Source organism: Dendroctonus ponderosae, unplaced genomic scaffold (assembly GCF_020466585.1).
Source record: "Dendroctonus ponderosae isolate FM_Combo_2020 unplaced genomic scaffold, Dpon_F_20191213v2 Dpon_F_20191213_3, whole genome shotgun sequence".
Lineage (NCBI taxonomy): Eukaryota > Metazoa > Arthropoda > Insecta > Coleoptera > Curculionidae > Dendroctonus > Dendroctonus ponderosae.
In genome coordinates this window covers 6,117,886-6,143,529 of record NW_026018508.1, presented here as the reverse complement: position 1 = coordinate 6,143,529, position 25,644 = coordinate 6,117,886, and the positions used below count along the sequence as shown (strand labels likewise).

The 25,644-nt window shown below is 31.3% G+C and overlaps 1 protein-coding gene across 1 annotated transcript in view; it reads right to left on the bottom strand.

Moving 5' to 3' along the window:
- The window catches only part of LOC109543626 (transforming growth factor-beta-induced protein ig-h3), a 29,926-nt gene that overhangs the window by 1,730 nt on the left and 2,552 nt on the right, over nucleotides 1-25,644 (bottom strand). The window contains exons 2-13 of the mRNA XM_048664931.1: nucleotides 21,562-21,740; nucleotides 21,226-21,493; nucleotides 10,926-11,099; nucleotides 7,720-7,810; nucleotides 4,985-5,152; nucleotides 4,568-4,695; nucleotides 3,899-4,110; nucleotides 2,985-3,122; nucleotides 2,586-2,801; nucleotides 2,138-2,448; nucleotides 1,882-2,076; nucleotides 443-593 (exon numbers count right to left, since the gene is read on the bottom strand). Of these exons, the coding sequence (XP_048520888.1) occupies nucleotides 443-593; nucleotides 1,882-2,076; nucleotides 2,138-2,448; nucleotides 2,586-2,801; nucleotides 2,985-3,122; nucleotides 3,899-4,110; nucleotides 4,568-4,695; nucleotides 4,985-5,152; nucleotides 7,720-7,810; nucleotides 10,926-11,099; nucleotides 21,226-21,493; nucleotides 21,562-21,740 (2,231 nt within the window). The remainder of the gene's footprint in view (nucleotides 1-442; nucleotides 594-1,881; nucleotides 2,077-2,137; nucleotides 2,449-2,585; nucleotides 2,802-2,984; nucleotides 3,123-3,898; nucleotides 4,111-4,567; nucleotides 4,696-4,984; nucleotides 5,153-7,719; nucleotides 7,811-10,925; nucleotides 11,100-21,225; nucleotides 21,494-21,561; nucleotides 21,741-25,644) is intronic.

Genomic DNA, 25,644 nt, shown 5'->3' with positions numbered 1-25,644 from the left:
TGCGTTGCGCTTTTCAAAATGTACGTAATTCTCCACAAAGTATTAATATTTTACAAGAATTAGAATTCTATGTACCAGAAAAAAAATTCGGCATTATTAAGTATGAGTAACACAACTTATCAATGTTTACATTGATGGTGCTTCATTTTTATTTAAAATTTTACTGGTACCATCTAACACTTACACGAAACAAATTTTAATACACAATTGAAAAATGTAGAATGCAAACAGAATAATTCAGGTAATTCATAAAATTTACTGCATTTGGCTACTCCATAATGAATGCGCTAGTGGCGATCTGCTTCATTTCAATGAATTGATTAACATGAACTCAGTTAATATGAATGTATGATCTTCATGGAAAATAAAGTATGATTTTTTGTCTATATCTCTTTTCTCCATATATTTTTTGGTATAATCAGATAATATAACAAGGCCTTACCAGTCAGTACATGGTTCCTCAGGACTTCTTCCGCTTTCTCTTTATTTTCTTTCAGCATTTTAAGATCTTTGTCTTCTAATAAGGCGAAGGTTTCATCTGTGGGGGCTAGGAAAGTGATCGATCTGTTATTTTGCTGCAAAACTTTCTCAACCTGAAACAAAATCGAACGAATAAACCAATTAACCTAAATTATATGTAAAACATACATACAAAACCTAACAAAATCATTATAAGCAATGATAGCTGCATTAGTTTTTGTTTAAATTTTGTATATAAATTGTCTTGAAATTTGAGTTTTTTTATGGTTAATTTGACTTTTTCTTGGTGGTTTCAAGTGGCCTGGTTGCAATCAGCATTCTTTTTCAGGATGATAATTATTGCAAGAACTATTTTTTTAAACTTAATGTTGCAAACTGGTTTTTAAATGGCGCTTTTTTCATAATTTGTGAAATATCTCTAGTGTGCCTCAAAAATTATTTTGCTGGCATAAAGTGTTTTTGTTTATTTTCTTTGTTTTGCTCTGTTTTATTTTTCTTGGCGAAACTCTATACTAACTTCTATTGTCGATACTATCTGCAGCTGTTTTGTAAATATTCACGTTTGAATGAATGATGTAAGACAAGTGTTGTTCGTCTTGTGTGTGAACAACTGTCGATATTTTCTACCTAATGTTTAATTTCGCAAATGTAGTTTTACTCCTCTAGTCGATGGTAAGAGAACGAACGCTGTGGGTTGAAGGGTTTTCGTTATATGAAAAACAAGACGATCTGTAAAATTCGTTTTTTTTTGTATGCAAACTGGCAATATTTTACTTCATAAAGCTGCTCTTTACTACTCTATTCAATAGTGTAAAAATGAGCGCGCTGGCTCCAGTTGTTTCTCAGATCTGAGCAAAAAGGTGGCGTCATGTTTTGTTATAGTTTTTCAATCAGCACATCCGCGTATAAAATTTTTTTAGCATATTTACGGCAATTAAACAATTTTCGAATATTTCTATTCGGAGTGATTTAAAACTGGAATGACACAAAATTGGGAAATATTTCATTTCAAGTTTAGTTCCAGCTTATTTAGTTTTTTCGATTCAGCCGTTTAAAGGAGGACGACAAGGTCGGTTTTTATTCATTTAAATGAGTCTAAATATTAAAATTTTCAAGTCAAATTTAACTAATAGTGAAATGATCTAAGCCAATTTAAGAAACACCCAGCAAAACTTGCAATGTTTTTGTAGAAACTTATATTAAACGATTTGAAAATTCAGAACTTTCCATTGCTGCGTTACTTAATTTTTAAGTAACAATTATTATTCACCATTTTAAAAGCACTTTCATTTCAAGAAAAGTCCCCTTAAACGCGATACTCTCAATTTTAAATCATTCTATAAAAACGTCCTCAATAATTTGAGCTGTAATAGCAACGATAACCGTGATATCGTTACTTACCTCTGTTCCATTAAGAAGTTCCCGTAACGTTGAGTACTTCTCATTATCCTGGATAATTTCAAGAATATTTTTGGTTGGAGGCGCTAATACTCTGTTTACTTCATGGACAATTGAGCCGCAAACTTTCTCATCAAACCCTGTGAGTCGGGCGCAGTTAATAGTGGCCCTGTTAATTACGTTGGTAAATAGAGGTAACTAAAATTAATACAAACATTAAAAACAAGAACATAAAATTTAAAAAGCTTTCAAAACTTACGGTTGAATATAAATTAACTCGCAACTCTTTTCCGGCATCTTTAGTGGGAATTTTCATATCATTCGACATATCAGTAGATTCAACTTCTCCATCAATAACATGGTATCTGACCAACTGTTGTAGTTTCGACTGATCATTGCCAATTCCTTCCAAAAGCTTAATAGTTTCAGGATTTTCAAATGCTTGATCGGATGGTATGAAAACTGTGGCATTGTCGAAGTTATTCAGCTCTTCAGTTAGGCCAGCTTTTTCCACCAGTTCTTGGAATTTGGTGTAGTTGTGGGTCTTGATCACATTTCCAATGTATTGGCCTGTATAATAACAATTTAGAGTGAGAATTTTCTTCAAAATGAATAAACGCACAAAGTAGAAGAAAGAACAAGAGTCAAATTAAGTTGAACAGAAAAAGTGAAAACACAAAATGTTGCTGCATTGTTCCCAGATTTACCTGATTCAGGAATAACTAACGAGTCAATCAAATGGATAACTCCATTGGTTCCAATAAGGTCTGCTTGAGTTATTTTCGCTTTGCCCTCAAAAGTGAGTTCATCATCCACGGTTCTTTCCATGTTGAGAACAACTCCGTCCACGTTATGAGTGGTGGCGTTTCCAATTATAGCCGAAGAACAAACGGTGTGAGCCACAATGTGGTGTTTTAATATATCTGAAATAAAAACAAAAAATAACTTCTTAAGTAACTCGTTATGTATCCCTTTGAAAAAAACCGTAAATATGGTGCTAAAATCATTTTTTATTGCCGCTAAAATCACAGATGTCTTGACTACATTTATTCGTAAGCAAAGAACCAAGAAAATTGATAAATTAATTACTTTATTAGAATACTTACTCGATGCACAACTTCCTCCATTGAGCAGCTTCTGTCTTTGGGTTTCGTCCAGCTTACTAAACGCTTCATCAGTTGGGGCAAAGATGGTGTAATGTCCATCAGCTTTCAGATGTTTGAGTATGTCGCTATTTTCCAGAGCTGAAATGTGAACAAGCAGTAATAAAATAAAGAATAGCATTTACTCGAGATATTGCAACTTTTAAGGTCATCATTGAGTTATTTTTTGGGTAAAATTTTGAAGGTTTTTCACAAATATTCTGAAGAATCTGAAATAGTGATCTTTATTTTAACTACTAATTAGATAGGTTTTAGTTTGAACTGCATTTTATTTCGGACTAAATTTGAACTTCAAAGACTTTAAAAGAAAAACTTTCAAAAACATTGAATTTCGAAAAATTTCAACCCACTACTAAAACTTGTATAACATATAGTGAATTAAAAGTTAGATGTTTAGAAGTTGCAGGTAAATTTTCATACCATTTGCGAAAATTTTTGGAAACTGCTTTCAAATGAAAAATATTTTCGACGAAAAGCGTTCTCGTCTATTAGATGAGAAATAGCTAGTCAAATTTCAAGCAAGTCGAACAACCGAATAATCGACTCTTGTCATTAAAAATGTATAATTTTGCTAAAAAAAAGTTGCATTGTTTGCGAGTTTACTAGTTAAATTGAATTTAAAATAAAATATTGCCTGAAATATAAACAGAGAAAAAACTTTTTCTTCTAACTTTTCTGACTATTTTTCTATTTAGAAGATACCATTCTATTAGATAGAATAAACAATTTAGTTTTCTCATATATTTAGGTCCCATAAAATCACTAATACTACTCCAATTTGAATACATTTGCATGCGATTTCAAAATGAATTTCAATAGCACTATTCCAAACTAAAAAAATGTTGTTCAAAGCCTACCTTTAGCTAAACTTGTAAGTTTCGGATTATTCTTCACGATTTCTTCTATGCGTTCTGAAGCTGGTGTAATCACGCGATCCACAATATGGATAATTCCATTTTCAGCCAAGATGTTGCCCTTCCTCAATCGGGCACAGTTAGCAGTCAACATTTTTTCATAAGAATGTGTTGGGTAGACGTTTATGCGAATTGTTGACTTCTTATTATCCTCACTAAAAAATTAGAATTTTTATTGCAATGTTACAAAAGCATATTTCTTCCAAAATTGCCGAATTTGCACACCGAAGTGCCAATTGAAGGATTTTTTAACAATGCAAATTAATAATACGGCCGAAAGATGAGAGTGATTTTATTATTATTTTGTAACTACTTATATGCAATTGAATGTTTGTCCTGATGTGCTAATTTCTATAGACACTGCTATGATTAATGTTTAGTCATATTATATTCCTCACGTTTCTGCTCTTCGAACTATGAACTTTTTTACAAAGCTTGTCTTCCTTATTCCCATGGTTCCTCATTTATTGATTTTCCATTATTTTGTACTATTTGGCAATGGACTTTTAATTGAATTTTAATTGAATAAAAATGTTTTGATATAACGCGTCATTAAAGCTTTGAAGATAGTGAAACCTGTAAATAAATTATGAACGCGCAATAGCTTCTTACCTTTCTAAAGTCGCTTCATTTTCAAGATCAGCTAGTTCCACAAACCCATCAACTGTGTGACTTAAAACAAGGTCTTTGGAGGAAAGTGCATTTAATGCCCTTCGTCGTCTAGCTGGGTCTACTCGATTCTGTAAAATGGTTTTTAAATATATTTTCTCATTTAAGAAATTAATTTGCATTAAAATACATAGTCAGTAAGTGTGAACCTTTACCCTTAATTGTTACAAAATTCACTGTGATTTTCAATAGCAATATGAGCGCTATTTACTTGAGAACCCTACTTGTGAAAGCAAATATACAGTTGAAACATTACGAATTTTTGTCTTATGCAGAAGCTGCAATTGCAATTTTAAAACGTTTCTTCCTCTAACAGTTAATAAGCACTTTTCGGTTCAAGTGTATTTATTTACTACTCACCATATCATTGAGTCTCTCATTGTATTCATGAATAGCAATATCGCTCGGTACGAAGATGGTAAAGTTGCTGGCTTCAAAGTTGCCATCCAATCCGCTTGATTTAATCAGTCCTCGGAATTCATCCAATTTCAAATCATCCAGGGTTTGAAGGACGGGTTTGAGGTCAACCTGTCGAGAAAATACACTTATTTCATTTAAAACTGATTATATAATAATCGAATTAGTTGTAAATATTAAATGGATAAGCGAGGGAACGTAGTTGTTGCAAAATGAGTTAACAGATTTCTTTTTGTTATTATTTGCCGATGTTGAAATTGAAAATCATGAATAAAACTAATAAAATGTGCTGGTTCGAATAATCGATTTTTATCTTAGATTTCAACCAGGAAGACGTCGTAGCTGACTAAAAAGTGCATTCTTTTCTGTTCGATTTCGATTCGATTTTACAGATCTAATTTTACCAATTTTTGGTCTAAAAATTGAGTTGGAGGAAAATATTTAATGACATAACCTGAGGGTGCTTCAATGCAATTTTCAGTATTTTCTGGAGCATTTTTGACTGTCCAAAGGCAATTTAAAAAAAAAATTCTCAATTAAAGTCTAAAATTTGGCTCGCAAATCTCTGAAGGTACCGAAAAGGTACAAGTAATAAAAAAACATTTTTTTTATTCATTTAATGACTTTGCTGCAAGTTGATGGATACATAATTGATACGTACTTTTCACTTCCAATTTTATCAAGTTTTGCAATTTTCATTACTGATGAATGTTATCAAATTCATATTTTGTAAATTATCGCTTTTGTAAAGCCTACGAAGGATCTGAATTTAACTTAATCATTAATGACCTTTTATTGGACTTTTCTTCAAACACTTCTGTTCTGATAATATTTTAGAATATCCACAAGGTGCTTAATTTATTATTTGTGTTACTGTTAGACTCACTTACTCACAACTCCTCATACGTGGCCATTTTCTGAATCTTTGTATGGGTAACTTCTACATGTTTAAAGATTGCCTATTCATTACCGTTTTCAAAATTTAGGTACCCAACTTGGTTCCTGAAATATTCTGAAAAGACAAGAAATCAACACTTTTTTAATTATCACTTATTACGTAAACTGCTTAACTTAGTTAAAGTTAAAGTTAAAACTGCTCTTAGTAAAACTTTTTGAGTTGAATCCAATAAACTAGTACTCGTTATCATAGTCAACTTGATTTTCGAGATAAAAAATAAACTTTTGGTATTTTAAATGGTAATCATAGTTGGCTGTGGGCCTATTAAAATCCTTATTTTTTTCTGAATTTAACGATATAATTGTTTGTATGATTTTCTCCCTTTGTAGCCGTAAAACTTCAAAAGAAGATAAAAAATGTGTTGTAGGCTGTGGAAACAAGAACTATATTATCACACAAAGCACTAAACAAAAATGAAATAATAAATCGTTTAAACTAAATGTTCAAATTGACTTCCGTTTACGTCCAGGTATTTTTTGGCATCTTCACATTCAACTCGTGAGTTGTGTGAAGGTGCACTATCATGTTGAAAATATGCAAATTTTCTATTCGATACTAACGGAAAACTATTCAACATGTCTTCAAGTTCATTTGGTAAAAAGTGTAAATATGGTCCCATATTTAAATTGTGATTATAAAAGAATAGACCAATAATTTTATCATTAAAAATGCCTCACCAGACATTCACGAAAAAAAACACGTTGATCTCGTCTATTTTCAATTAGATGATGATTTTCATTAGCCCAGTAAACATGATTGTGTCTGTTAATTATTTAATTTTTGTTTTCTGCTTTGTGTGATAATGTAGTTCTTGTTTCCATAGTCTACTACACATTTTTTATCTTTTGAAGTTTTACGGCAACAGAAGGAGAAAAACATACAATATAGTTAAATTCTGAAAAAAATAAGGATTTTAAAAGGCCCACAGCCAACTATGATTACCATTTAAAAAAACATAAATTTATTTTTTATTTCGTAAATCAAGTTGACTATGACAACGAGTCCCAGTTTATTGAATTCAACGCAAAAAGTTCCACAAAAGACAATTTTAACTTTTTTTCTAAGTTAAGCTGTTTACGAATTATATGATAATTAAAAAAGTGTTGATTTCTTGTCTTTTCATGATATTTCAGGAACCAAAGTCGGGTACCTAAATTTTTAAAACGGTAATGAATGGGCATTTGAATTCTGCCCAATTTTGCCCAGTTAACGGATTCTCTATCTTTAAAAATGTAGAAGTTACCCATACAAAGATTCAGAAAATGGCCACCCTGTATAGAAGTTTCAGATTTATTTTACCCAGTCATTTTCTTACTTTTATCGTTAATTTTTTAACGCTTTTAAAACCCAATAAAGGAACCAAATGCAGCAAATTTCACCGGAACGGAGTATTTTCACAATTTGTCTAAGTACATGTCAGAATATCGTCTCGTTCTTCAAACTCGTAGATTTATTAAAAAATGTTCATGAGAAAAATCGGTAAATTTCTTGCTCTCGCAAAATTCAAGATTTTAATTAAGTTTAATTTGTATACATTGTCAATGAATGATTTAAACGCATGTTAAATTTCGATTTTCAAACCGCTTTTTTTTTATTTTTTTGTGTAAGTCACAGTGCATTTTAAATATTTATGTGTTACCAGATATATTGGCAATTTTATCGACTAGTTTAGCCATTAAATAAACAAACGAAGAAATTAAGGTTGGTTGGCATGTCTTACCTGTTTAGTACATCCGTCGGACGTTCTCTTGAACCCGTAACAGCACTTGTAGCGGACCGTGAAGGTTTTCACTACGCCATGGTTGTTAATCCTGAAAAAGCCACATTCATTCCATTAATCATTCAAAGTTTTATTTCCATATCGATTAAAAAACTAATGAACTTAACCGTCGTCGGAACGGTATGGTTTTGAAAACTTCTAACTGGATCTGTGAACAGGGTGATCCAAATCAAAGCTATTAAAAAGATATAAGAAGCAATCAAAAACCCCTTAATTAAGTTATTAGATTTGCGAGTTAATTGGCTACTTTCATGCCTGCTTTCAAATTGACGAATTATATGGTTGAGCTGGCTGAAAAAGAGCAATTAGTAAAGTGTTTCATTTACAGTTTGGCAGAAAAAAATATAAATTAAATAAATCCAGTGTGAATATATCTCAATTAACTTGTCTGTATAATCGCCCATATCAAATCAAGCACGTATTTTATGCCAGTCCTGTATTCAACGAAAATAATAAATCTTCTCAACAGAACTGAAGGAATGCGGGATGATAAAAAGTCACTTTAGAAGATTACGTTAAACAGTTGTAATATTTTTCGGTAATGGATAATGCCAGTTTCGCAGTTTTTACGTATCAGTTAGAGTGGCCGGTATAAGTAATTATTATTTAAGAATGGTGTCCAAAATCAACCCAAAGAACTAGTGGAACTAAGTGGAATTGTCGAGTGGATTGTGGTTTAGCGTAGTAGATTATTTTGCGGATAATATTAAATAAACATTCTTTAAAGCGACCATTGTAATTTTTCTGAGTATATGAGTTTTCCAGGAAATTATTCCATTTTTTTAAGAATTAAACATTACTTAAAACGAATCAGACAATTTAGCTTCCGAAAAATATTTTGAAAAGCGAAATTTCCTTTTTAATTCTAGTGCTATCGGAACTATCGACGATTCATTTGAACGCTACTAAAATTCTCTAGATTTTAGCGTTTTGACTTTTAAAATTTCATAAAAAATGTAGGACGCTTTTTGAGTTGACATGTTTTAAACATAATCTCCGAAACAGTGAACAAACACATTTTTGAAAGAGAAAAAATCTTTTCTTAGAGAAATTTTGACTTTAAAATTTGCCCACCCCAGATTTTATTTTAATATTTTTTTTGTTTCAATTTCGTTTTTTTTTACACGAAAAGTGAAAACTAGATGCTGCTTAATGTTGATAATTAGATCATGTTCATCAAAGTTTTACCAAATTTGAAAAAAAATAATTTGCTATAACCATGTCAGAATTACAGATTTTTGTTGGACTGAATGCCACTCGCTTTCATTTCAATTAAAAAAAATACAATTGATTCGTGGCATAAAAATTCCGAAAGTATAGATGTGATTTTAATTGCTAAATAAATGACTTTGTTCTGATACAAAAATGGGTTAATAGAGAAATAATGCACTTATTATTTTTAGAGAAAAATAATGTAGGCAAAAAGTAAAAACTAAACCAGCAACTAATAATCAAGAATTATTGTTAATGCATTAGCTAATGATGAAATTTGAGTATGCTAGTCAAAATTGTTCAAGGTACTGATTGCTTAAGATTTAACTTGGTTTTATTTCCTTTCTGAATTATTACCATTCAAATGAAAGCCGTCCAAAGTTTATAAAGTGAATCAATTAAAATTGTACTAATTATTATACTGTACACTAGCTAGAACTTCTTCAATTTTTTCGTCAGTGCAAAACTGTTACTGTAAAATATCATAAAATATTTAATATTCTTAAGAATAGGCTCATATGGCCTGAAAGTGCGATTAGCCGATGCCCTATTTTCATAGGAATAAAGTTGTGAACTAAATAAGCAATAATAAAGTATTGAATGAAAAGTCATTATTGAAAAAATTGTAACCAGCCGTAGAGATTTTCTGAATGCACAAAGCAATCTTTAAGATGTTTAAGATCTTCAGTACTCTAGAGCATAATAGTCATGTAAACCATGTAAACGTTTTTTTGTTAATGCTTTTATAAATATTAATATTAAATAACTTACTTACTATTACTATTAGACCACTTACTTTGAAATTTATATGTATTTGGTAACTAAAAATGTATTGAGAAAACACGAATAAAATTACATTTACACGTAATAACGATAGTTTGAAGATTTTAGTGAACAAAATATACAAGACTAATAATAAGAAAATGTTTATTAGATTTTAGGAGATAAATCATGAAAAGGTCGATCAATTATTGTTATTTTCTATTCAGATTTCCAACAATTGTTGTTCTACATGCAACAACGGGAATAGCAAGTCGATATCAAATGCAAAAAAGCACATGAAACCATAGAAACAAATTGAAAAATCCGATTGCAATTCAACAGAATCAGACAAAAAACTAATAAAAAACAATATTGATTGTTGAAAGTACTTTTTTGAGAAAACGTACGAAATTGTGGAGTAAAATCAAGCTATAACTTGGCGATTTTGAATGTACTATGTTTCTGATCATCATTAGACATAAACCGTATATGAACATCGAATAATTTTTGAAAAAACATATGGAAACCAAAAATAAACTAAAACCTTGGCAGCATTTGAAACTTATAAAAACTTGTTTGCCAAACTTTGTCGGTTGAATATTCGAATATGCGGATATTTGATACAGTTAAAACCGCCATTTGCTCCTACACTTTAACTCCTTCGTAATTAAATAATTGATAATTAACGCCAACAAGAAAGTAGCTAATTCCTTTTCAGCCAGTCGAAAAAAAATAGTATAATTTGATGCAGAGAAGAAATTCCAACTAATTGTTAATAAAATACCGCTAACGATCTAAATAACAAATGAATAATGCAAAGAGGAACTACGTCAACAGACATGTGGGTCGATGGGATCAAATTTGCAGCAATTTGCACAAGCGGAACCACATTTGGCGAAAATAATATTTAATAAAAAATTAGAATGTGATATTAATAAAATTATTCATTTAAAGGTGTGTCGATTTGGGTGACGTGATTTTTTTCTACAGAATAATAGAAAAATCAGGCGTTTCTTGGATTTTTTGAAAGTTTTTTATGAGAAAGTCAAATTAGCGAAAAATTCGATTCTTAGGAAAATTTAGGGAAAAACTCTTATCAACTAAACTAACTTGGGTTTTCACCCCAATATTTTTGCTTTGGACTCAATTTTTTAAACAACATTATTGCTTACCTGGTAACACATTCGTATTTGTTTTCAGTCTCGAAACAATTGGAGAGTCGAATAGACGTAGCAAAGAAATTCGGTTCTTCACTGCTTTCTGTTTTGTTTTTGCCGTCCTCATCTTTTTTACCATCATCCGTGTCATCGTCGGTACTTTCTTCGCGTTCAATACAAACGTTTTTTCTGAAACAATTAATTTCATGATTAAGCATGTTAAATAGTCATTGTTCTAAGTATTTATTGCAACATCAAGCTAATTAGATCAGTCAGCAATTGATAAATAATAAACATTCAAGTATTTTCAGTAAAATACAATTGCGAAAGCTTCTTTGATATTATTATTAATTGCAATCGAATCGTGCATAATTACAAATCATTTCAGACTTAAAATAATTATTCAGGTAATTAGATCAGGCCAGGAAGTATGAATCAACGTAAACTTAAGAAAAAGATGAAACATAGCATTTTCACAAAAAATTTGCAAAAAGTCTGCACTACAGACTGATAACTAAATTATTTGCTTTATTGTTGGCGTTAAATGTCCCATTAAATAGGTGGGTTTAGCAATAATAAATTGTAATAATATGATTGCAACGGAAAATTATTATAAGGCTGTTAATAATTGTTCTTCAGCAATACTCAATCGGTTAATTTATGGCATTGAACTGAATTCAATAATTGTTCTTTAACTCACTGCTTAAGTATGCCTATTAAATTAACTAAATAACAGTGAAGACGGTGTTTCCAGTTATTAAATAAACGGTTTACAAGTGATTTCAATAGAAGTAGTTAAAGCGTTAAGTTGATTCAGAAATCATATTTCTCCTGATTTTTTTCCTTTATTTTTGTTGTTTGTTTTTGCACTGTTCTTCTCTTACCTTTGCAAAACGAGAGGAAGTATATGTATTCTTCAATTGCATGCATACTCAAAGAAAAGTCGCTAAAAAAGATAATAATTTTTGCTTCCAATTTTAAAATTGTGTTATAAAAACTCGTTAATTTTTAGTTTCTCGATTGGTTGATTAATAAATCCAAAACAGGCTGACAGGCCTATTAAAGAGAAACTGAATATATTTAAAATACTGTCGGATAGTCCAAAGATAAACAACAAATGTAAATTACAGTTCCACATAAAAATCCTTGTTTAAGCAGCATCAAAATAAAGTAGCTTCAAAAATTGGTGAAAGCAAAAGTACTAAATCTGTTGACTCTTGATCTGAATAAAATGAAATTGGCCATGCAGTTCTGAATAGTAAAAGTTATTGTCATTATTTTAAGGGATTGAACAAAATTTCAAACATCGAGTTTATAGTTCCATGCACCGTTTTCAGTAGGTTTCCTTCCATACTTTCCAAACGAAATTGAAACGAAATTTTCCAAAAATTTTACGCGTAAAGTATTCTCTATCGGTGCAGGAAACAGCAAATATGTGTCCTCTCCTGATGAGTTTTAAGAATTTCTAAAAATGTTTTTTTGGTCTTCTGTGGCAGAATATGGCAGGTTTTCAAGCCTATTTTTAAGGGTTTTTACCCATAGAACTGGACCTGTTAGGAGATTGCCCGTTAGTCGTAAAGTGAAAAGTTTTCTCGATATATGCAGAAAACAGAAACTTCGTGCGATCACTTTGCAAAAATTGGAAATCACCTTGACGCTTTTCACTGTAAACTTGCCAGATTTCTTCTGACCCAACTCCTAAATTTTCTCAAAGTTAAACTAGGTGCCAACGGATATTTCCTACCTGCTAGTCTGTACAGCAAATATGGAGTATATTTGCCGTGAAGCTGCACCAAAAATCAAATATTCTGTAGATTTCCTTCCATACTTTCCAAACGAAATCTAGACCAGTTAGGACATTGACGATATGAACTATTTACGCGAAAAGTATTCTGTGTGAAGGCTCAAATGTGCGTATTATCCTAAAAAGTTTTCATAATTCTTTGCAAGTTTTCAAGCCTATTTTCAAGAGCTTCTAACCAGATAAGTCAAACATTTAAGATTTTTCCGATCAGCTAGTCTTAAATAGAAGAGTCGTCTTGGTAGACACAGAAAACATCAACTTTGTGCAATACGTTATAACGTTATAAGTTTTGTAAAATTTTAAAAATTTACTTGATGGCAAAATCGGGAGATTTTGCCTGGATCATCTTTCAAATTTTCCCAAAGCAAAATTAGGCGAAATAGAAGATTTCCTGCCCGTTAGTTCTATATAGCAAACCTTCGCCTATAGATGTTCKAAAAATCAATTCCATCTCTCCTTCARGTRATTTTTGGGAAATTTTCAAATRGCAACTTTATGGCTCATCTGGCTTTAAATTTAGTTGGTTTGAGCCAATAATTTTCAAAATCTTTTCACGSTGCTCTATTGATGAGGAAAACATCAAATTCGTAGCTTTATTTGAAGAGTTTTAAAGAAGTCTACCCAACCTATTATTCGGTTGCTTYCCTTACTTCCCAATCTTTCTCTCTGTTTTCAATGCAAATTTGGCAGGTTTTTTCTGTCCCACYTTCTCAATTTTGTTAAAGAAAAACTAGAAGAAGTAGAGGGTTTTCTTGCTCACAATTSTRAAGAGCAAGGCTTTGCCTACAAAACTCATGCGCCAAAACTCAAATCCATCTCAYCTCCACGTAATTTTTGAGAAAATTTCAATTTTTACTTGACTTTATGAGTCATTTAGCTCCCAAGTCCTTCCCATAGACAAACGAACACTAGCTTTTTCTCTATAGATGCAGGAGACATCAAATGTGTTCACACAGATCATCTTTGTGGGCCTTTCTTATGATAATATCGTAGATTTTCAAGTCTATTTTCAAGGGCTTCTCCCCASAGAACTGCACCAGTTAGAAATTTTCCGATCAGCTATTCTTTAAGAGAAAAGTCTTCTCGATAGATGCAGAAAACATCAACTTSGTGTCGTCAYTTTACGCSGTCACAAATTCGGCWAATTTTTTTTTGYTYATCTTCCAAAGTTTTTCAAAGCAAACCTAGTCGAAATARACGATTTTGCGCAAAAAATCAAATCCATTTCTCTCTCAGGTAATTTTTGAGTAATTTTCTTGAACTTTTAGACAAATTTTCAAAAGCGTCTCACAGTGAAACTGGAGCATTAGTAGATCGCTCTAGCCACTAGTTCTCCTTTAAGAAATATGAAAAAAGAAGAAGTTTTAACTGACAAAATAATCATTTGTCGTATTCTGAGAATCCTCATGCTTTGAATGCAAGACAATGCACTATCAACATTAATTTAAAATTAATGTTTAATGCGCCATTATTTGGCAATTTCCCTGCTTGGCTTTTTCAACTTGATGCCAAATTAAATATTTACAATTTATTCAACAAAATCTAGCCGAGATGCTTGGCGAACTTCCACTTGATTTAAGGAGAGAATTGTGGTTTATGCAAAATGGAGCTCCTCCACATTTTTTTCGGCTGGAACTTTGCCAGATCGTTAGATTGGCCTAGTTATTCTTTGGTCACCCGAAAGTCCGGACTTCAATCCTCTGTTTTATTTTATGGAATGAGAGTTTACATCGAACCAAAAGTTTCCAAATAATCGAAAAATACATGTCGCTCTCGACGAAATCAGGGGCAATCCCAATAGGCTGTTTTAAACTCGTCTGGCGTTTGTAAGTCCATTTTTCTCAAGAACGAACCAAAATATCGATAAGATACAAGAATACTTAATGTATGGAGAAATTATGGCTCTTGGAAGCTTTCAATTTCGTATACAGGATGCAAAGTTATTAACGTCACCAAATTTGAAGTTCCTTTCCCATATGTTTATAGAAAATATTTATTTTATTTTTCAAAAATATGCGTCAATGGACACCATTTCTCGTGTAGTATCTTCAGTTTCTAGATTTCCCATTTTCAACAAATCACCCTGTATATTCGCTCCGTATGTCCGTTTCAATGTGTCCCTAAAGTTTTTCAAAAATTAATCAATCTTAGCGTCTTTATAGTGATTAACAGTGCTCTGACTCGCGCTATATGGAAACGAATTAAAGCTAAAAGGCTACACTGAAAAGGTGTGAAACACTTAGTTATATAAAGAGCCTTTAATTATCAGTTAGAATTTAGAAGTAATTTTAAAGTGACTTCATACATGCAGACCAAGATGTAAGTATGTCATTTTACACCTGAGAGTCAGCAATTGCAATTAGCACGCCTAGGCAATACCCGGCAGCCTGGTTAATGAACTTTGAACAAGAAGTACAGTTGTGAAAGTTAATATCGGCTTTTTATTTATATTTTTACTGGGATGAACTAATTAAATGCCCGATCTTCATCCGTCGGATTCACGGCACAAGTTAATCTAGCTCAATAAATCTATTGAAAAATGTAGAATTCTACTCGGCAACTTTACAGCTTGGCACTGTTTAAACACTTAATCACTTCCGGCAGTAACTGCCCAAATAAAAAATAATTCAATGTTTGTGACTTTAACAATTTTTTATAGGAATTATTGCAAAAAAATATTTTTTAAACACTTTCTATTTAACGGGTTCTTAAGCTGAAAACAAACGCCCACAAGAAACTCATTAACTTTCTCTAGATTTGATGACAGAAAAATGCCGCTTATCAGGAAGCACACGCGATGGTTATTAGAAACAAACAAATACAACAACAGTGCAAAATTATATATGTATGTAGGTGGTTGAACTTGGGTTTCTAGCTTTCATATATTCAATATGTAGGTCTGTGTACTGCCAATAACAAATTCGATGAATCATGTTTGTTTAGTTATTTGAATTGCTAAAATATTCTTGGAATTGATTTGTTTGTTTCGCTTTTTAGCGATCTTATCATTCATATGCGTTTAGAAGCATTTGGTTAATATCCCCAGCATCTTGGAACAGTGTTAATGTAAGAAAAATGGGTATGTGTTTGTGCTATTTAGCCTACATTAACATTTTTACAAAAAAACCTGCTGATTATACTGTGTGTTTTATAAGTCGACTTTAAAGTGAACTCTTTTTTTTAAATTAATTTTGAAGGTTTTAGTCAAATATGTACAAAACTAACTGATAAATATAAAAAAATTGTAAAATGTTTTTTGCAACATCTTTTAAACGCAGTCTAAATTGTATTGGTTTACAAAATCAAATAAACTAATTCTCGCAAAGCAGAGTTATAGAATTTTCATGAAAAGACGCACTTTTTCTCTTTTATTTTTCTGTCCGTGTTTTTGTCTTCGAGATACAGGTTGTTGAAAATTTAATTTATAGTTATTTTGTACCAGTAGTATGTTAGAAACAATTTTTATATAATAATAATAAATTTATTTACTTTAACAATACATTTTTAAGTATCGTATGTGATTTTCCTCCTGACTTATACGTCACTGGTAAAATTCGCATTTTGGTAGCAAATATTGAAGTGACCAAAGTGAAAAATTGTTCCAAAAAGAGTTTTCTTGGTTTATTACTATAAAGTTGTCCATTTTTGAGAAAATTGCTTTTTACCATTTTCGAGACTCATACGAAACATTAAAATCTTTTCCACTGGGGCACAACCTCTCAGTCCTGTAGTTGAAACGGTTCCTATCATATTTCCAATAAAAGCTATAAAGTTAAAAATTGACGTCCCTGTACCTGAGAAAAAAAGTGTTTCTTCAGCAAGAATCTACCGTTTTCCGTTGGTACACTTAGTTAGGACCACCATGTATAATTAACTACCTGGAATGATGACTTCTTTCATTCCCTTGAACATGTTCAACCTGTTATACTAATATTTTTCAAGTATTTTTTTTTTAATTAAAAATAGCTATTAAATTCATGCAAGTTCATAAAGCAATTACGGCTAGAAGTCAATTATTGATTGAGTATTATTACTAACCATCATTGTTAATCTTAAGTTAATGTTAAGAATTAAAAACATTAACGGATTTCAATTAGCCAAGTATTGCAAGCAAATTTAATATTGAATAAATGAATATCATGTCACATCAAACACGTAAAATTGGAATAATCGGGAAAATAAAGTGTAAATACACTAATATTAAGAAGCATTGATAAAAACTGTACGAACTAAACGTTACAAATTGCAAACATTTTTAACGGCTTTCAAATGTACAGTAACATAATAAATTCATAATGCATGCTGATTTGCTACTAATTTTTCTTTCTTGGACTTATATTTGTGCAAATAACTCGAAAACGAAGACAGATACGAAAAAACTGCAAGAGATCAGAAAATCCATCAGTTAAGCAATAAATTCAAAAAGTCGTTCGGTCAAAAAAATGTATCAAATATTTCCATTTATTATAAAATTAATTTCTTTCACGAAAAAATGTGAACAAAAGGACTCAAAAGAATTATAAGAAAATTCATGGAAAATCACCCAGGAACCCTACATGGACTTATATATAAGAGATCAGAAAATTCTTAAATTGAACAACAAATTCAAAAATTTGTTTGCCAGAAGTCAGTGGCGCAGAAAAAAAATTCTGGGGGGTAAAAGGGGGTATGCCTCTAGAAGAAAGAATACCCTGCAGATTTTCACAACCAGTCGCCTTACAGAGTCTAAACATTAGCCAACATTAAAAATTTGAGCAAAATATCTCGTAAACTGTAGGAGTTAAAGAGAAAATACCAAAATTTTTTTGAAAGTTTCACACCCTGTATCTCGTTAACCATGGACCTGTAAAAAAAACTTAAATGGAAATTCGACTTGTTTTGAGGTCCTCTACACGCCCCTGCTCTGTGTCCATAAGGTTGTGAATCACCCTGTATATGTTTGGTTAAATAAAAACTTATATGCAAAAGTACTTTTTTGAACTGTCTGTCTGCTTTTGTCTAGGACTGAGAGAGTTTTCAATTTCATTTAAACCGATATTTCAACTTTTTTATGTTATTTTTGTATACTTTTTGTTTCTTCTGATCGAAAATCCTTGTAGTTGATTGTGTACAAATACTCGTATCTACTTAAAACGCCAATGTACTCCCACTCGTCCTCTTCATCCTTTTCCTGAAAATCTTCTTATCGGTTCTTTCAGCTTTTTAATTTAAGTTTTTCACTGAAGTGGTGACTTTTTAAGTCTTATATATTGCTGTTTTTTATTGAGTAAAATAATAGTTTTTGTTTGGTTCCATTCGAGGTGTTCGATCACTGTATGGATAGTGATCTTTTTGGTGGAGACAATTGCTCTATTGCTTTACTGGCTTTAATTTCCTTATTTTCATCTGAGAGTCTAGTGTTTTCTCGTTTATTAATTTAGATTTCCACCTTTGAAATCGAGGTTCTGCTTGTTTTATTGCTTTGCCATTTGTTAATATAAACTTCCTCTGGTATTTTGGACAATTTTTGTTTCGCTTCCGGTAACCTTGTAGATCTAAAGTGATGTTAAAGACATTTCCTTGTTCGGGTTTTTTAGATGGTTACCTCTGTTTCTTTCCAAGTTTATTGTTGCTAGATGAAGTTTCGTTTCTTCTCCTGAATTTTTTTACATTACGTTTTGATCACGATACGTAAGTATTATCCAAAAGAAGCTGTTTCTTGAGATTATCAAAGGTTTTCAGCTTAGAAAAACAATAAAACTTTATCCAGGACCGATTTGAACTTGGATTATTTTGGACCAAAAAGCTTTGGTAAAATAAAATGCATATTTAGCGAGTACTATTCTTAGACTAAACCTAGCTGATGAGAGCTAATAGGCTCGAAACCGATTCTGCAGGTGCTTGAGATTAAAACATCTCAACATCTACACTTGTTTGCTAGTTGGTATATGCCTTTTTTCAGATTTGATTCATGATCCTGCTTTATTAGACGTTAATATTTAATTGTTTTATTAATTTAGCTTATTCATTAACTGAAAAAGTCGTTTATAATCCTGCCACTTTCATTGAGTGTCTCATTTTTCCCGTACCAATCGACTTCTACTGCAAATTAAAGCATAATTCTTCAAATAAACGCAACAATTTAATTGAGTTTTTTTGCAATACTTTGGAGCTCATTCGAAAATAGTTTCTAACAGAATGAAAGTAAAAAACAATTTTACAGCATTAGATTTCCCAACGTAAGAGAGCAGTTTCCAATCCTCATAAACCAAAAAAAGAAATGAATGRACGGTTAAAACGCTTTTTCAAATTTTAGTAGCTCTTCTTTGGGTTTTTTTTTATTTYARTTTTTTAAGTWAKATCGAAATTCTGACTGTTTYGTCAATTAATATTTSGATTGAAAACTCGGRAATTTAGAGCAACTTTGATCCGGAACAAGGAAAAAATTTGCAAAATTTCTTGCCGTTATGAAGAATTTTTTTAATCAATTTTAAAATGATATATTTGAAATTCAAATATCAAATATTCCAATAGCATTGGAATATTTGATTTCTGTTATTCACGATTAGCTTAACTTGTGTCACCAACCGAAGTAATATRAAGTTTTCCGTAAGATAAAAGATGGAAAAGTGGGATAATTTATTAAAAATACATAGAAAAATAACATAAAATGATGTTAATGTTATTAAAATTATATTACTCACTCAAATCTGTTGCTAAGAGCTCCGTAGTGGGATTATTGTAAAATGAATTATTTATATCTTTAAAACTACTTAGTGCATTTAGCATGAGTACAATAAGGTTTAATACTTATAATGTCTGGAACAAACGAGTTATGGGACGGCTTTGCTCTCAAAAGCACGGCATTATTTCTGCATTATTCAGTTAGAAGTAAAATTAATATTGATTTTCTTCATCAATATAACATTTCTAATTTTTTCAGTTTAGGATTTGTCATTTGCACAGTTTAGGATTTGCAAATTATTTGTTATACAGAGCGTCCCGTAAGCTCATGATCAAAAGGGTACTGTGATATTCTTTGGACCAAAAGAAGACGATCTGACCTAACTTTTATTAACAAAAATTGTCTGGTTCCTCTGCTATTGATGGTCAAAGTTCTTCCAAAAATTTGTCTTTTTCGAAATTTCGGGAGAATGGTACGATGTATTTTAGTGAAACTCGCTGTGAATTTGTTCTTATGTAAGACTCATATTTTGATGAAACAATGGAGATCAGCCGTTTTGGACAAGTGGTGAATTCTCGAGTGTCGTGGTACAAAAACTACCAGAACTTTTTAGTTGGTGGATGACATCAACTCATCTTTTTTATGTTGATGCACTAATCATTTGTTCACAATTTTGTGCTCTTTGTAAAATCAAAAGCATTCATAGTTTTTGCGTAAAAAATATGTCTGTTTTCTAGTCACTTAGCACTGCTAGACATTTACTGCAAATGTGCGTCGCGTAAACGCGTACGCTTTCCCGCAAATTGTCTTCGCAAAACCCTACTACTTTGACCATGTCGGTCAGTTCTTCATTAGAAAAGGTCTTTCAAAACGAATTTGTGAGATAGATTGAGAATGATTTGATGCCTTGTATCACGATAGTTGCAGTTAATGTCTAACATTGTTAAGTGGCAAGGAAACAGAAGTATTTTTTTTTGCAAAAACTATGAATGCTACAAGATTTTACAAAGAGCACAAAATTGTGAAGAAATTATTAGTGTATCAACATAAAAAAGATGAGTTGATGTCATCCACCAACTAAAAAGTTCTGGYAGTTTTTGTACCACGACACTCAAGAATTCACCACTTGTCCAAAACGGCTGAACTTGATTGTTTCATCAAAATATGAGTCTTACATAAGAATAAATTCACAGCGAGTTTCACTAWAATACATCGTACCATTCGCCCGATATTTCGAAAAAGATAAWTTTTTTTAAGAACTTTGACCCTCAATTGCAGAGGACATTTTTTGTTAATAAAAGTTAGGTCAGATCCTCTTCTTTTAGTCCAAAGAATATCGCAGTACCCTTTTGATCATGAGCTTACGGGACACCCTGTATAAAAATGTTTTATTTTTAATTTATTTAATGTCTGGTATATTAATATTAGGCGTAAAATAACTGGGCCTCAATGAAACGATGCCGGTAACTGAGTTGTATTGCCTCAAATCTATTTTTTCTTGCTGGCAAAAAGGTTCTTATGAACGAGTATCTATGTATTATTACAAAAATTTATAAAAATTAAATTTTTGCACTTCCATATTTCAACTCATATTTTGCCAACTCTAAAACACTGCTAACCCTATGTTATTTAACAACTATTCCCGTTGAGCATGTTTGAGTTTTGGAAAAACTGATTGTTGTAAAATGTTGTAAAGTGATACTGTTTGATGCAACAACAATCGAGAAACGACAAGAATTATTTAAATGGAGAAAAGTGTATTTCTTTAAAAGTTGAAATTAAACAAAATAAAACTAATTCGAGCCCACTCGGGTTCGAATTCCCAAAGAAAAATATTAAACACTTACCCTTTCCACCATTTGCTTCCTTCATCAATTCCAAACAATCCACCGATTCCAAATGAACCGGCAGGTCGTTCTAAGCTAGGCAAAGGCAAGGGCGGAAATTCAAAGTCCGGTCCAAAAGGACTTGCGAACGATGGGAAACCTCCTGGATTAGCATTAATGTCAACAATTCCTCCTCCCATACCAACCGCTGGAATGTTAGCTGGCTGCTTTGGGCCTTGGTTCTCCTTCTTAGGGATCAGGACTGGTTTGTCCTTCTCTTGAGGAGGAGCTGCAAGCAAAACGAAAACAATATGTTAATGTTTATATAATCGTTCTTAAAGAGCAAATTTTACAAACCTGCCACTACCGGTTTGTCTTCGGTGCCGGCAGGATTGGGGTCTTTGTAGTCAGGTCCCAAAGGTTCGCGATCTTTTTCCAAAGACTCAGATGTGCCAGCTGCATTCCTTGCATTGAAGTTCGGACGATCCCATTCGGATATTTGAAACAAAGGGGCCCCTCCAAACAAACTCAAGTCGCTAGAATTAAACATTTTTTCTTCGATAAAAAACAATCTATTCAAGTTGATGACAATAGTTCCAGCGTATAATTAGACAACATATGAATCACTCCAATTTAGCCATTGTTTTCAATGTTTGTCTATTAGGAGCTGACCTTCATGTGTGCTCCTTCCAAGAATAGGAAAGTTCCTTACTTTTCGATCTCAGTTTAGACAGGAAACTTTATCAAGGATCTATTGATTGATTTTAAAAGAATGATAAAAATCAAAGTCTAATGCGTTTGTTTGTGTTAGAATGGAATGGACGTACCGTAATTATTTTAATTACAGGTGTTTTAGATGGTTTACCAAGAAATATGTGTTTGCTTGCTAGATACACGTATATTATTTATTCATTATTAATGTTACTTAGTACATGCAGCGAAGTGTACTAGTTTTACTGAAAGCATACAGGAAAGTAGGATATTTCTTTTTTCCTATTTAATGGGATTGTTCACCGTTACTTTGAAAATCACGAAATGTTGGTGATAAATGCCACTTTTTACTGTTAATATTTCCAAAATTAAACCATTTAATATTGTTTATTATATCTGTGTGACCTAATTTAGCATTCGCTTTTATACAGTTATAAAGTTGATGTTGAATAAGATTATTTTTTACAACAAAACGCTTCATTTTTTCGTCATGTAACATTTGCCTACATAACTCGAGAAACATTTTTAATATTTGCAAAAAACTCAAGACTAGCKGAAAAGCCAAACCAAAGCTTTTGGACTGATTGAAAAGTACATGTTTGATCCGATCAATACCAGGAYSTTAATATRAATGCGGTAGGGATATCTGAAATAAATTGCGAATAGAACAARGAATCGAACTSTAGAAAAATGTAAATTTTAGACACAAAATAAATTTGTSACAATCCKGCACAAWWTTTTTTTAAATTGAAACTGAAAYAAWTTTTTAATTGCATGATTCTCTTTTAAGAATGCCAATGAAYTATTTTTATCACCAGAATATCGCAGTTGTTAAAGAAATTGTTTCAAAACTCTCCGAGGCAATTTTGAATKAAAYCTTTGAAGGCGAAAAMCTCATATTAYTTTTTTGTASCATTTATCACAACTTTTAGCACTAACTTTAWACTACCCTGTATTKTCCAKATTATAAAACTTAGAAAAAGCCACACTATTTYATCAGTCCCTTGAAATAGCAAACATTTTGAACACAAAAGCGAAAMAWTGTTGATGAAAAGTAAATACTTCATTCACAAATAAACATAAAATAGAGCGACTTCTGTTAATGATCGAAAGRCAATTCTTCAAAACTGTGAAGGAAATAAAWAATCAGAATAGTCTTAAAAATGGAAGAAATTGAAAGAAAATKAAGCTTTTCTAAAACTTTATATTTTTTATTTCTACTCTATTATTTGTAATTTGTGATTTTATGTTGATAAATCCAAATAAATCCAAAATTTTTTCGACGTCTCGTCAGCTTCAGTAGCTGATATTCTCAGAGATTTTGCTAGAAAACTCCCCTTTTTCTCATAATCACTAAACTTAATAATAAAAATGAATGTGTAAATTTATCAAGTTTAAATAGGGCGTACCAATTTATACCTTTGCCAAAATAAAGAAAGATCTCTTCATAATTCACTATTTTCTGAAAGAACAGTTTTAAGAATTTGCCGTAGATCACCGATAAGGGTTGTATCCAAAAATTGTTAATTTATGTTTGTAAAGCAAATTTACGAATTTAATTTCGACCAAACATTACAAATGCAAAGTTAACAAAAAACTGCCTGAAAGTCGAAAAAAGCTTTAATGCAACAATTGCTTTCAAAAATATTTAACGTAGACATTTGATCATTTGAATAAACACGAAAAATTAATCGAATTAACAAAAATATCAGCATTTATTGGCCTACAAAACATAAAAAAATCAGAACCACAAATTAAAAAAAAAATGTAAGCAGGTACTCGTTCCATATTTGCAAGTTTTCTAGAACTGTGTYACATTCCAAAATGTGGACCTTTAAATMAAATTAATTTAAAAATTATTAATTTTAATTTGAAATAGTTTTTAAAATATATTCTTAGAGTCATAATTTTCTTTCCCATTCTGATTATGCCGCAACTGCATAAGCAAGAAAAAGACAAAGGTACAATACTTTTCGAAGTACTAAAATAAAAACTAACGACAGAAAAAAGATTAATATTTGAGTAAAATATAATTACTTGGTTAATTTTAGGCTTAATTAATAAGATGTTCATTTAAGCTTATAGAACATGATGTCTTCTACCTAATGACAATGTAAAATACAGAAAATTATATAAAAGAAATTCGTACCATCATCTTTCAACGTCAAAAACGTTATGGTTGTAAAACTTGTTTTACGGTACAGAAACCCTTTGATTTTCTCTTGTTAAGGAAATATTCACTATTAATCGTGCATCAATTTTCTTTCGAAAAAAAAATGAACACTTTTTTCAGTATATACTAGAAAAATTATATCAAAAGCCACATATAAATAGTATCTAATAAACAGAGCGTTCAATTTTTTTTAAATTGAAGCTTTATATGATACCAGTTCCTTTACTTTCAGGTATTTGTAATAATAAGTTCCTGTGATTTTAAACGACTGAAAGTCTGAAAATTTAAAAATGTTATTGCTTATTGTTGAATTGTAAATAAGCTGCTGAAATTTTGCATTTTCTCCTGCTAAATTTAGATAATTAATATTTTACAAATATTTCATCTTCTTTCTTCGTCATTTCTCCTCGGCCGTCCTTACAAAGCAAACAAGGAAATAACGACAAAACCACAACCCTTAAACGAGTTAAGTCAGATCGCAAATTAATTATGGTAAATAACGTTAGTTGCTAACAGTAAACTGTAGATAGCCAACTGCATAATTACCAGGAAAATATAAAAGGACAACGATAAACTTGAACTCAGTTGTTGTTATCGTTCCGGTCAATGGAAGACGCGTTCTAGAAAACGGCTGCAAAATAATCTCACTTTGAATTGATTGGAGATGATTAATTTCAAACGAATTTACATTTAGTGGCAATTTCACGAATGGGTGGGTTTTAATTGATAAATTAAATGTGAATGCGTGGGCGACCATATCAAAGTGTGTGATTATACCAGATGATTTCAGCGTTAGGGTGGTTACAAATTAAATTACTGATTATTTTACACGCTTTTTGTTTAATTATATTGGATTTTATATACAATTGTATCAAGCAAAATATTCAGCTATTGCCTTGGTAGATATGAGAGATGCCAAGAGCCTGCTCGAGCATGATTTTGGATTATCGCTTGTTTATTAGCATTTATTAATTTTTTGTAACAATATCAATGTTAAAGAATTATTATATTTTTATCCAAAAAATGATGACTAAGCAAACTGAAGACACTTTTAAAGAACCCGAATAGGATGTTTTTATGACGCTGTTTCAGTTCGGTTGAATCAACGAACGGTTGAACAATACGTTATTATGATGTATTTTTGAAGACAAGATTTATTTCATGTTTAAATAACGGTTGATAAACCTGTTGAAACAGCAATCGGGCTGATGCTATGATTTAGATAATTCCTAATATGACAAGCGTATTTTCATCTCTGCAATGTGAGGTGGACTGTGAAGCAAAAAGAGTTCTTGCTTTATATTTATTATTACGTATTATAGTAGAGAAAGCATTGAAAAATGGAGGTACATTTATTAAAGAAACGAATTGTCATGAAGACCGCGGTGTATCTGATTTTCTGTATATCCACTAACACCATAATAATAAACTTAATGTAATTATAATAAACCTTTTAAGTATCCAGCGTGATTTTCCATTGAACGTTGAAAGTATTCGATTTAAAATTCATTATTTGTTTTGTACTTCTGCCTGGTTTTTTAACGTTGCTTAAAAGC